The 12,172-nt window shown below is 34.6% G+C and overlaps 2 protein-coding genes and 1 long non-coding RNA gene across 4 annotated transcripts; 1 reads left to right on the forward strand and 2 right to left on the reverse strand.

Annotated features, from left to right (window-relative positions):
• Positions 1-434: 434 nt before the first annotated feature.
• On the reverse strand, positions 435-2,639 carry LOC145070921 (Pentatricopeptide repeat (PPR) superfamily protein). The gene has a single exon (XM_079017875.1). The coding sequence runs from the start codon at positions 2,545-2,547 to the stop codon at positions 511-513; it is 2,037 nt and encodes a 678-aa protein (XP_078874001.1). The 5' UTR covers positions 2,548-2,639; the 3' UTR covers positions 435-510.
• Positions 2,640-5,025: 2,386 nt separating this feature from the next.
• On the reverse strand, positions 5,026-10,202 carry LOC145066253 (protein SCAR2-like). Its single transcript, XM_079013459.1, has 10 exons — positions 9,801-10,202; positions 8,700-8,863; positions 8,402-8,525; positions 8,127-8,256; positions 7,983-8,044; positions 6,909-7,855; positions 5,836-6,773; positions 5,677-5,754; positions 5,481-5,585; positions 5,026-5,389 (listed from the first exon to the last, which is right to left on the reverse strand). Exons 1-10 carry the CDS (start codon positions 9,953-9,955, stop codon positions 5,333-5,335), a joined length of 2,760 nt encoding a protein of 919 aa, XP_078869585.1. The 5' UTR covers positions 9,956-10,202; the 3' UTR covers positions 5,026-5,332.
• Positions 8,169-9,103, forward strand: LOC145066254 (uncharacterized). Of its 2 annotated transcripts, none has more exons than XR_013688704.1 (3): positions 8,169-8,270; positions 8,363-8,465; positions 8,641-9,103. It is a non-coding gene; the product is annotated as an uncharacterized LOC145066254 (long non-coding RNA). The 2 variants fall into 2 exon arrangements; XR_013688705.1 differs by having other exon boundaries at positions 8,644-9,103.
• Positions 10,203-12,172: the final 1,970 nt, after the last annotated feature.

The following is a 12,172-nucleotide window of genomic DNA, read 5'->3' on the forward strand; positions in this document are numbered from 1 at the left end:
TCGCGTTGTGCATCCTAGTGAAATATCCAACTGAGTCTTTCAAACTCTATTTTTCGAATCCACAATTTCACGAAAGTGCCTCTTCATCAATAAATTGTAAACAATATAATTTGAGTTCTTGTTTGATCATCATGAAAACAATAAATAAGGTTGTTACATAATGCAAATCACATGCCTCAAGTTGACATCAACTAACATAAGCCGATGAACTAATTACCAAATGTTCACGAATTAAATGAACAAACAAGGCATGTGTATTAAGTGAAGATCGGAGGTTCTAAACCTACATGGTACTAATGTATTATTTTTTCAACTATATTTCTTTATTTGTTGTTGTAAAGTGCATTGATTTATATATAAATTTACAAAAAAATGGAGTTGCATACTATTATAAATTTACAAATGGAGTAGTAAATATTTATGAAAACCAAACATAATTGAATGATTAAAAATACTATAAACAAAAGTATGCAAATTATAAATTCTAAAAACCACCAATCAATCCATACATCACCAATAATCTCCACACGAACACGACCCATCTATAAAAGAATGAAACCGACTATTATCACGTAAAACTATCTCCCTACCCGTAATTTTCGAATATAACTTAATCGCCACATGGCAATCACCACAAACGCGCATATTTTTCACTACCCGAATCACTTCACCCGGTTTTGTACTAATCAAACCAAACGCAATTGCCAATTTCTCACTATGACACCCCAAAAAATGCTCTTTTTCCTCATCTTCAACATCAAACAACACAAATTCTGTCCTTTCAACATACCCCATTTGCTTCCCTTCTCTATTCAACTCACTAAGTTGACCATAAATTCTTTCTGAAATCGGATGAGAAGTATCCCCAACACGAAACTCATGAACTACACCATCTACTTCTATCCAACAACATCCGGGAATCTTCCGAATCCCTTTTTCTCTCATTTGTGATCTTATATTCAAAGATTCTTCCCATTTGTGATTAGCCGAAAAGATATTGGACAAAAGCACATAGTTTCCTGAATTCAAAGGCTCTAATTCAATCAACTTTTTCAAAACATGTTCAGCTAATTCGGTATCTTTATGTAACCTACATCCACTCAATAAAGCTCCCCAAACAATTGCGTTAGGCTCCATTGGCATACTTTTGATCAAATCATGAGCTTCGTTTAGTAAACCGGATCTTCCAAGAAGATCAACCATGCATCCGTAATGTTCAATTTCATGATCTAAAGAAAAGAAAGATTTCATATCATAAAAGAATCGTCTCCCATCATCAACAAGACCCGCGTGTGTACACCCACAAAGTACACCAATGAAGGTTTTTCCATCTGGGTGGACCCCTAATTTGTACATTTGACCAAAAAGACTTGATATAACCTTGGGTTGACCACTCATTCCAAGACCCGATATTGCAGCATTCCATACAATAACATCTTTTTCTTTCATTTCTTTGAAGACTTTCAAAGCACTATTCATTTTACCACATTTTGCATACATGTCAATTAGGGCTGTGCCTACAATGGGGTTGTGTAAAAACATGTTTTTATCGATTAACCCACGTGCCCATTCGCCTAATTCAAGAGCTCCTAAGCTTGAACAAGCGGAAAGAACTCCAACTATTGTGTAGCAATCGGGTTTTAGGTTATTGTTTTTCATTTTGTAAAAGATGTCTAGGGCTTCTTTTGGTTTGCCATTTGAAGCATAGCCTTGGATCATTGCACCCCAAGTGACTGCATCTTTTTCGAGCATTTGGTCAAATGTAGCATGAGCTTTCTCCATGCTTCCACATTTTGCATAAGTGTCCACTAATGCAGTACCCAAGAAGATGTTCTTGGTTATTTTAAGTGTGGTTATGCATTCATCTAACCATTCTATGTTTTTCAAATCGCCTAATTGTGAACAAGCTGACAAAATCTTGACTAGGGTAAAACTATCAGGTCTCAAATTCATGGATAATAATCTTTTGAATACATCTAGGGCTTCTGTGAACCTTCTTTCCTCGATATACCCACTAATAATCGCAGTCCATGAAACGGGATTTTTTTCAGGCATTTCATCGAGCACCTTGCATGCATCATCCAAACGCCCACACTTTGCATAGAAACAAACCAAACCGGTTTTAACAAAGGCATCATAATCGTAACCCGCTTTCACCATGATCGTGTGCAGCTCCACACCCAATCTCAAATCCAAAACCCTGGTGCATGCTTTCAAGACTAAAGGGAAAGTGAAGTAATGGGGTAAGAAACCATTTTGACGCATGGAGTAAAAGCATTTGATGGATTCTTTGAAGTGATCACGGGAAACAAGGCCATGGATGAGTGTGTTCCAGACGTAATCGTTGGGTTCTTGGATTTGGTTGAAAAGGAGTCGAGAATAATTTGTGTCGTCGTTGAGATTGAAACTGGACTTTAGGAGGGTGTTGAGGAGGTAATTGTCATGGAGGAGATCTAATCGTAGGATGCGAGCATGGACGTGTTTGACCTGATTGAAGGAGGTGATAGCTTGAATAAGACGTGCCTTGATATCAATAGAAACGTTCATAACTATGGCTTTTCCCGCCACCCCACCACCATGGAAAAACTAAGCAATTGATACTTTGTATGCTTTCTTTCAGTTTGAAGAGAAGAAGTTTACCCTAGGACCTAGGTGTGTGTCTGTGTGTTTGTTTATTTATTATTATTTTTTTTATAATTTATGTAAAGAAATAAAACTATTATTAATAAAATAAAATTTCTATGCAGTTTTATCGATATGATATTAATCCATACAATAAAATAGATTTCTTAGGACAACTTAGGCACACAAAAATTGATTGTAGTGGTGCAAACGAGCCAAACTACTCCTGAGCTATTCGAGATCGAATCGTTAAAAGCTCGACTCGAGATCGATTTTAAACGAGCCCGAGCCGAGCTCGAGCTTAATATTAGGCTTGATTATTAAACGAGCTCGAGCTCGAGCCTCTGTTACTTGGCTCGATTAGGCTCGCGAGCTTACACGAGCCTACATATATGTAATAAAAAAATTATTTTTATTTTTATATATTAAAATAAATAATAATTTAATAAATATCATTTTAGAAAATTAGAGTATACCGTATACGAGCCGAGCCCAAACCGAGCCCGAGCCCATACAATTCTTAACGAGCCGATCTCGAGCTTTGTACCATAAGGCTCGAACGAGTCGAGCTCGAGCTCGAGCCTATAAATAGTTAAACGAGTCGAGCCCGAGCCTGATCAGGCTCGAGCTCGGCTCGGCTCGTTTGCAGCCCTAATTGATTGGTTTTGGAATACTTTGCATAAATTAGTAATAAAAACATCACGATGTATTTTAATAAATTCACATGTTTTAGAATCTCTTTTTTGGGACGTTTGAGAATATTTATTCAAAACAATTTTGTTTAAAAGTGTTTATTAGCTTATATGATATTAAAATGAAATTAAAAAACTAAAAAAAATGTTTTTATACAATCAAAATACAATAAACTTTATTAATGTTAACAAACTATTCTACTATCAATAAATTTTAGACAAAATTGCAAAAATGGTCCCAATGGTATGCATTTTTTTGGGGTTTTAGTCTAAATCATGACTTTTTTGGATTGATGGTCATTTTGAGCTAGTTTTATTGTGTTTTTGGTCCCTCTGAATAGTAAAATGACTTTAATACCCTTGGGATATTTATTTTCCATTTTTTTTTCATTTATTTTAAATTCTAATACTAATTTATTTATTTTAATAATTAAAAAAATAAAAAGGGTCTCTCTCTCTCTCTCTCTCTCTCTCTCTCTCTCTCTTAATCATCACCTTCGTCTCACCATCCCCCACAATTCACCTCACTAACACAGATAATGCTTCAATGGTGTCTTCACCCCCAAAATCCACTCTGATTCTCGATGTCAATTTCTTTTTGCCATTCTTCAATGATGAAATCAAGTCTTCGAAGAATCTGATTAAACATATCCATCTTTGTCGTCATCTGAAAACCTTCTCAGATATGTTCATATCAAGCCGTAGGTGAAGAAATCAACTCTGTGAGACTCACGATCGATGGATTCAACAAGTCTCAGATATGTTTATATCAAGCCATGTGCATCGTAATTGTCAAAATTAGGTTTTCAGAAAGTGAAACGACAGTAAATAGTGAGCGAATAGAGGAGAAAAAGGATAAGAAGCTCCGACAAGCTCCTTCTTGGTCTATTTGTTCGTAATCGATGGTCCAAAAGGGGAAGCATAATAGAACGACAACAAATAGTGAGAGGGTGACTGCAATTGGTGGAAGAAGGAAGAGCAGTCGGTTCTTCCGGTGAGCTGCTTCTCTCGGTACTCCAACCTTCGATGGTGCAACTGTCATACAGGGTGATTGCGGTGGTGTTTAATCAGTTGTGAGGAGGGCTTAGCCACCAGAAGATTATTGCCCCTTTTCGACAACCCTTGTGGGTCCTTTTTCTCTTCTTCGGTAATCAAAAACGCAGGGAAGCAGAGCAACAGTAGTTGCGACGGACATGAGGTGTTTGGTAGCCGGAGTTGATGAAATTAAAGGGAAGGGGAGGAGGGTTGCCATCGCTGGTAAAGGTCACCTTTCTTCTTCTTCTTTGGAGAGAGAGAGAGAGAGAGAGAGAGAGAGAGAGAGAGAGAGAGAGTTAAAATGAATAAATAATAATTAAATTTTTAAAAATGAATTTAAAAATAGAAAATAAATACCCAAGGGTATTAAAGTCATTTCAGTTTACCGATGGACAAAAAACGCAACAGAACTAGCTCAAAAGGACCACCAATCTAAAAAGATCGTGGTTTGGACTAAAACCCCAAAAAAATGCATACCACAGGGACCATTTTTGCAGTTTTGTCTAAATTTTATAAATATGTATAATACTCAAATGCACCAAAATAATACTCAAATGCACCAAAATGGTAATGAGACAAAAATTACAATTTTGCTTGTAACAAAGTGAAAGGAACTCTACCTCATTTTTTTGTATATACAAAAGACATAAATGTCGTCATCCAAGCAAACATAAAGTAATTAAAACTCAGAACCCTAAAAATTATATTTTCGTATAAAATTTGCCTTTAAATCCACAACTATTCAACATATTATCATATTGTCCAAAATGTCCGGATACACCTAATAAAATCTACGACCTCAAACATTTCATCAATTGTACATGTACATGTATATTTGAATATGATCGAGTGTGGCATGGCATCTCTCAAAAGGACAAAACAGTAAAATCAAATGTCCCAATTACCACAAACTCCTATTTATTGTGGTAAAAAAATGATGGTATTACTATTAACTACAATTGCATTATATCATGACTCATGACTCATGAGTCACTCCAACTATCGCTGTCATCATCATCATCATCACTTCCAGCAAATGCCTATTAAAAAAAATAACATAATACTTTCATTGATTTGTGTATTATAATAAGAAATAAAAATTAAAAGTAGAATGTTATTATAACATAATACCTGGCGAATTGCATTTGCTTTTTCTAAAATTGCAGCAATTCTAACATTGGTGGTGGGGCCTTGAATGTTTGGCCTAGTTTGAGCCGGCGGTTTCAAGTTGTAGGACTAATATAATTAAAGAAAAATCAATATTAAATTAACTGTCTAATGTGAAAAGACGTAAATGCCCTTGGCAAGTGTTTGTAATTATCATTACCTTTGTCCGTATCTGTTCCAGTAGTTTGTCATTTTCCTGTCCCTTTGTTATCTGACTCATCGCAAGAACCTTCCTCAACTGTTTACATGGCAACAACATAAAATAAATAAATTAATTAAAATATCTGTTTAATTAACACTAAATTAATCAGGGCTTTACTTTGCTTTTGTCATGAGTAGCAACAGCATCAATGAGAGGATTACGGGGTCGTTGAATTTTCGTAGGCCGAATATTATTTGGAATTTCATCTACTGCTTCTTTTGGCGCCAAAATTTCTGAAAATTTCACTTCTGTTGATGCTGATTTTTTGTCATGATCTTGTGCGTGTAAACTACCCTCATTTTCAAATTTCTCATTTTCGATTTCCGTGTTTTTAATCTCATTGACTTTAAGTTGACCACCATCTGTTGGAGTCAACATAGGGCTTTCAAGCTTTCTCATCCGCCATTGCATGGGTGGAAGTGGCGGCAGTGGTGGTGTATCTTCCAGTTTGACCGGAGGTAATTGGTGGTTGACTTGGTCAAACTGGTCAATGTCATGAGAGGGAGAATCTGATTGGGATGAGAATTGAGAGCCTGCGGATGCAAAAAGTAACTGTGGGTCCTCCTTATCTTCCATTTCTGATGGTGGTAATTCCAACATAGGTGGTTTTTCAGTTACAGTCATAGGTTGAGAGCCTATATCATTCAAAACAACAACTGTTTTTTCTCCATTTTCATTGGTTTCTTCTAGAAGAGAATGAGTTGAAAGGGCATTATCGTCATTTCTATCAACATCATCTTCGTCAAGATCAGGAGGAATATTTTTCATTTCCTCCAAGTCAACAGAGTCTTCTTCTCCTTTCCCTTCTAAAGGTGTATCATCTTCAAGAGTGGGAAGGGCGTTTTCGTCATTTCTAGCATTATTTTCGTTCGTATTGACATCAAGTGGGAGAAGAACGACAACATTCTTTTCCATTTTGGGGTCAACAGAGTCTTCCTCTCTCCCCTCCGATTTTGTATCATCTTCAAGCGTCGAAAGGGCTTTATCGTCATTTCTATCAACATCATCAGGGGTAGTCTCTGAGTTAACTAATCCTGTTTCTCTCTCTTTTAATTCTGATCCAATCATAATAATAATAATATATTAATAATAATAATCATGATGATAATTGGGGATCATTGCAAGAAATAGCATAGTACTTCTGTGATATATTTTCTTCTTATTAATAAAAATAATAATAATAATAATACCTTTTTCATCTTCAATAAAAGATGATACTTTAGGTTCATCATCTCCTATTTCATTTAACTTCTCTTCAGGTAAAGAAAATTTCTCACAACTATCTAAAGTCTCTTCAACTACGGAATCATCCTTTGTACTATGATTATGATTATCTTCGTTGATTTTGTCGGCTGTTTCCAAGATGTTGGGAGGATGAATCATAGGACTAGAGCCGTCATTAGGATGCTCATGCTCATGCTCAACCTCACCCTCAAAATTCCCGAAAAATTGAAACGACAATAGACTGCCAGCTGGCGAATGAAAGTCTGTTTGATTTTCTTCATTTTTAAGATTTTCATCTTCTTCCAAAACTACCCCTTCATTCATATCATATGAGGTTCGGGGAGTCTTCTCGAGTGGGCCCCGTGGATGAAACAGGATTTCGGTAGATCGCGTCGATTGAGAATCGGAAAATTGAAATTGGAGTCCAGACTCCATTGTTCCAAGGGCATCGACGTAATTATCCATCTCACTTGCCACGTCATCAGACCGATAACCATTTTGAACACCATCCGTTTTGATTTCTTCATTGACGTCCGGTGATCCTGAATTTGTAAGATCGGAGATTTTCCGGTCGATTACTTTTCCGGCGAGATTATCTGCCGGAATCCGGCAACCGGTGTTCTCAGCACTCGAAGATACAGATGAACTTCTACTTGGTGTTGCCAAATTAAAAGGTGAGCCAATTGTATCCTTGAATATTTGATTAGGGGAATCGAAAGGCACTGGGATGATTGATGGATGAAAAGGTAGTGGATGGACGATTTTACCCTTGGATGATGGAGATTTTAATAATTTGTTAATGTAAGTTTCTGAATCGAATGGAGATTTGTTTGGTCTTTTTTTTAGTTTCACACGATGTGTATATTCGGTTGTGCTATTTTGCATGCGATCCTCCATGAACAATTGATGTAGTCTGCAGTATTGAACCAAGAAATAAGTAATAATAAATTAATAATAATAATTTTTAAGTAGTAAAATTAGATAAATGGATACGGGTGAAAAATGAATATCATATTAAAATATTAAAATATGTTTCTTACTTGGCCTTGGAATTTGGTGAAATCTCTGGAGTTCCTCCTACTTTACATTGTGATCCTTTCTTCTGATTTAATAAAGTTTAAAATGATTGATGAACTTTTTTTTTATTCAATGTAATTATAATTTAAAGGTAATATTAAACTCACCTTGTTTTTGCGAATCTTTTTATCCCTTTGAATTTCAGCATTTTCAATTTCATTCAATGATACTTCCACTTTATAAAATGAGGGATCAGTGTAACGTTTTAAGCATACTCCATCTCCACCAACATCAAATCTATTGAAAGCCACGTAAGTTTGTAAATTTGAAAAATGGGCTAAATGCAAGACAAATAAATTAAATAAATTGGTATTTCTTGCAATTAACCATTGATAGCTTTTAGGAGGCATGTGAAATTATACAAGGGGAGATAAGGGCATACTTGTCTAGAAGAAATAATCGGGGTGGCCCACGACATTCTTCATAAGAATTCATGACAAATCGAGGTAAATCTCCAGTTGTGATAAGATTGGGAGTTGTTTTCAGATTAGGATGCCAATCAACACCTGTAGCATTAATAGAGATCCTCAATGGAATTAGTCATGTGAAGTATAGCCTTTTTTTCATTTGTGTTGAATTAAAAAGATACAGAAAAATCCTAAAAGATCATATTAAAAACAGCAGCAGCAGCAGAAGAAGAAGAAGAAGAAGAAGAAGAAGAAGAATATGTGATGTGGCACCTGAATTGGTGAAAAATGCTGAATGGCATGTTTGGGACATAAATGACCTTTGAATTGAAGGGATTTCCAACTCAAGCTGCTGAGCACGTACAAGTAGACCATGGCCTCTCGCAGCAGTTGCTGTCACTTCTTCATGCAACTCTTGGAAAATCTCAGCAGCAAATCTTCAGAATTGGATGCAAGCTTTTTGTTAGACTTGTAGCATAATATCAAATTACATTACATCAAAAGATATAATTCTATTTTAAAAGCTTTAAATTGCAGTTATTTATGGAATATCAATAACTACTGTGATATGTAATTGGGAGTGCAAATGATTGTTGACTCATCATTTAGTTAGGGTTTCCATTGTACATGCTTTTAAAATGTGAAGTTATGAAACAAAAGATACTCATTATCATTCATGGTGAAGTTGCTACCAATCAATCTTGAATCCCCAACCTCCATAAAACCTAAATGTTGATTCAGTTAAGCAACATACAAGCATCCATTAAACTATTACTTGATTTTAATTCCAATAAGGGAGTGTCTGAATGCATTTCTACATCAAAACAGCATGTCAATCACCAAATGTCTCTCATCGTTCTCATTCTTAAAAGATACTGAATCCTGAAACACACACACATACACACACACACATCCTAACTTAGTTATCAATCCTTGAGGTAGATCCCATGACTAAACACTTACATACGTGAAATCCTGAAGTTGAGAAATTATATCAGAAGTTGATTTGTTTCGATAGATTAGCAGAATTTCAACCTCCAAGGCAACAATCCTATGCTCAAATTGTAGTTGATCATTGGTTCGCTAGTTAGCTCAAATGTCAAGGCATGAGATCGATATCACAAACTTAATTAGCATTTGAATTAACAGAATTCGTGATTTCGAATTATTATTGAAGCGCATTTAGTTCATCTTCAAACTCAATTGCCACCCGTGGATTTGGAGAACATATCAACCCCTCGGAATTGGAGGCAAAATGAGTTCTAAATTCTAATTTCGAGATAATTGCGCTATAATCCGAATTTCAATACCTAAACAATGTCATACTAACAAATGTAATAATAAACGAAGAGGAGGAGGAAAGCAAGTACTGACTCTGCTAGGTCACCGAGCTGACGGAGAACGCCAACGAGACCGGCCATGGCAACACCTTCAAGCAAAGCTTCGGGATCATCTTTATCTGCTGCTTTATAGAGCTCTTGATCAGCCAAACTGTACACATTTCTTATCTGATATCTATCTATCGGCATTTCTTCAGATTTCCAGAAATGAGCTTCGCACAATCTCGATCTCTATCTGCGCACATACATGTATATATCATTATATTGCTCAATTCTTACACTGCATCCCAATGATTAGTCGTTAAAAATGTTTAAATCCAAAAAGAATTTCTAGAGAGAGAATTAGAGAAAGTGGAGTGGAGGGTGTTGAATGAATATACAGCTGAGAGACAGAAAGAGAGAGCGAATTGGTGAAGAAAGAAACTGTATTCATTACTCAATGGTGCAGCATCTTCCTTTCCGAGTCCTTCAACTTTTGAGTATTAGCGTATATGGCCCCATCGTATCTTGATTTTGGTGCGGTATTTGAAGATTTGATTGGCATTTCGCAACCAACTTTTGAAGCTTTTGTTTTTATTTTTAATAAATAATACGAAATAAAGAAAAAAACTATAAATTTTAAAGAATTTATTTTAAATAAGAAATTATTATCAAAAGCTAATTCAAATAGCTTTTTGAAAGCTTTGACAAGTTTTATATATATATTTTTTTTATTTTTAAGTTATTTGTATATTTTAAAAGCTTATAATTTTTTTTTTGAATATTTCTATACCTATAAAAGCTATAGTTATAGCTTCTAACTTTCAATTAGTTTTGACAAACATATCCTAAATCTTTTTTTTATGTGTAATTCAATGGCAAAACAAATAAACCTCCTTAAATAGAATTAAACTCATATTTATACAATTAAGTTTCATTTTTATATTAATTCTAGAGTAAATTATATGTGTTGGTCCTGAGGTTTAGGAATTATAAGTTATAATATCTTCACTATACATAAGTGAAATTTGACAATCTTGGTCTATAACCCAAACTATCATTTCTTGTTAATCCTGCACATAAAAGACTGTCTACATGCTCACGTTAACTCCCCTCATGTATAAGTCATATGTAGGTATTTATGTCTTTTTCACCTATCGACTTTACATCAATGCATTTTAAAAAGAGTGAAAATTGAGTTTTACTCTCTATCTACAAGCTTCATTGAACATAAATCCTCTCATTTGAAAATGGTTTTTTAGATGTGATTGATCTTGTGTGATACAAACATCTTGGTCATCCAATAATCTTAGAGAGAATGTCTACTCATGCTCCTAATAAATCCTCTCATTTAAAAATGTATCACATCTTGGACATCCAATAATCTTAGAAGAATTATCTACTAAGTGGTAATAGTTAATGGTTGTTATTTTCTTTAGTTGCTAACTTTCTACTTACTTATTTCTATATATACTGAATGTGGATTCTTTAGTTAGCTAGATCTACCAATATGTTCATGGGAAATGGATGTCATCTCAGGAGAACGAATTTGTTCTATGAATTCCTTAAAAGCTAAAAACAACTATGTTATTGCATATGATCAAAGACCGAAGTTTCATAAGAAGTGTGTGGGTGGGTATTATTTTGTTGCGATTACACCAAAGATGACTTACTAGATATGGTGTGTGTCTGTGTGCTTTTTTTTTTTTTGCTTTAATTGTTTGTTTTGTTGGTCATGATGTGAAAATAAAATGGGATCTTCGTGTTTATTTTAAATTTTAAATGGTACATTGATCACTAAATTGGTATGAAAATATAATATACAAGTTTCAACTAAGTAATGATAAGAACATCATTTATGGATATAAGTTGTTTTATTTTCAATTTGTAATGTGATGATCGGCAAAGTTGGATCAAAGTACATGTGTACTAAGCAAGCACACAACAAATGTCTTCTGGCCTAGCGATATCAGATGATGCCATCTCTTTTTAAGGTCGATGGTTTAAGTTCCGTCGTGAACATACAACGTTTATAAGATATCTTAGTAGTTTAATTTCAAGTTTTGTCCTTAATAATAAGCATTTCATCAACTATTTCATGATTTCACTACAAGAAACACAAACATAATACATACCATACCATAAACCACACTCAAAGAAAAAACATAAACTCATATAAGAAAATGTTTGTCGGTACATAAGCATTACATAACAAAAAGGGAAAATAATTTATTAAGGTAATTAACTTTTCGCTATTTTCACATCTAGGTAACTATCTTATTTTTGTACACATCTAAGTAACAAACTTGTTAGAAGTGTTCACATATGACCATTATGACTTGCTATAGCAGGTTAAATCCTACATGTGAACATTTTCAACAAGTTCGTTACCTAGATGTGTACAAAAAAAAAATAGTTACCCAAATA

The sequence above is a fragment of the Lactuca serriola genome, chromosome 8 (genome assembly GCF_051521515.1).
Source record: "Lactuca serriola cultivar US96UC23 chromosome 8, Lser_US96UC23_V15, whole genome shotgun sequence".
Classification (NCBI taxonomy): domain Eukaryota; kingdom Viridiplantae; phylum Streptophyta; class Magnoliopsida; order Asterales; family Asteraceae; genus Lactuca; species Lactuca serriola.

Excerpts from the sequence above, each read along its gene's own strand:
- LOC145070921 (XM_079017875.1), bottom strand. The coding sequence starts at position 2,547 with ATGAACGTTTCTATTGATATCAAGGCACGTCTTATTCAAGCTATCACC.
- LOC145066253 (XM_079013459.1), bottom strand. The coding sequence starts at position 9,955 with ATGCCGATAGATAGATATCAGATAAGAAATGTGTACAGTTTGGCTGAT. Across the intron at positions 8,257-8,401 it reads CGATTATTTCTTCTAGACAA|ATTTGATGTTGGTGGAGATG; the intron begins GTATGCCCTTAT and ends GGCTTTCAATAG. Across the intron at positions 5,755-5,835 it reads CTACTCATGACAAAAGCAAA|TTGAGGAAGGTTCTTGCGAT; the intron begins GTAAAGCCCTGA and ends CCATGTAAACAG.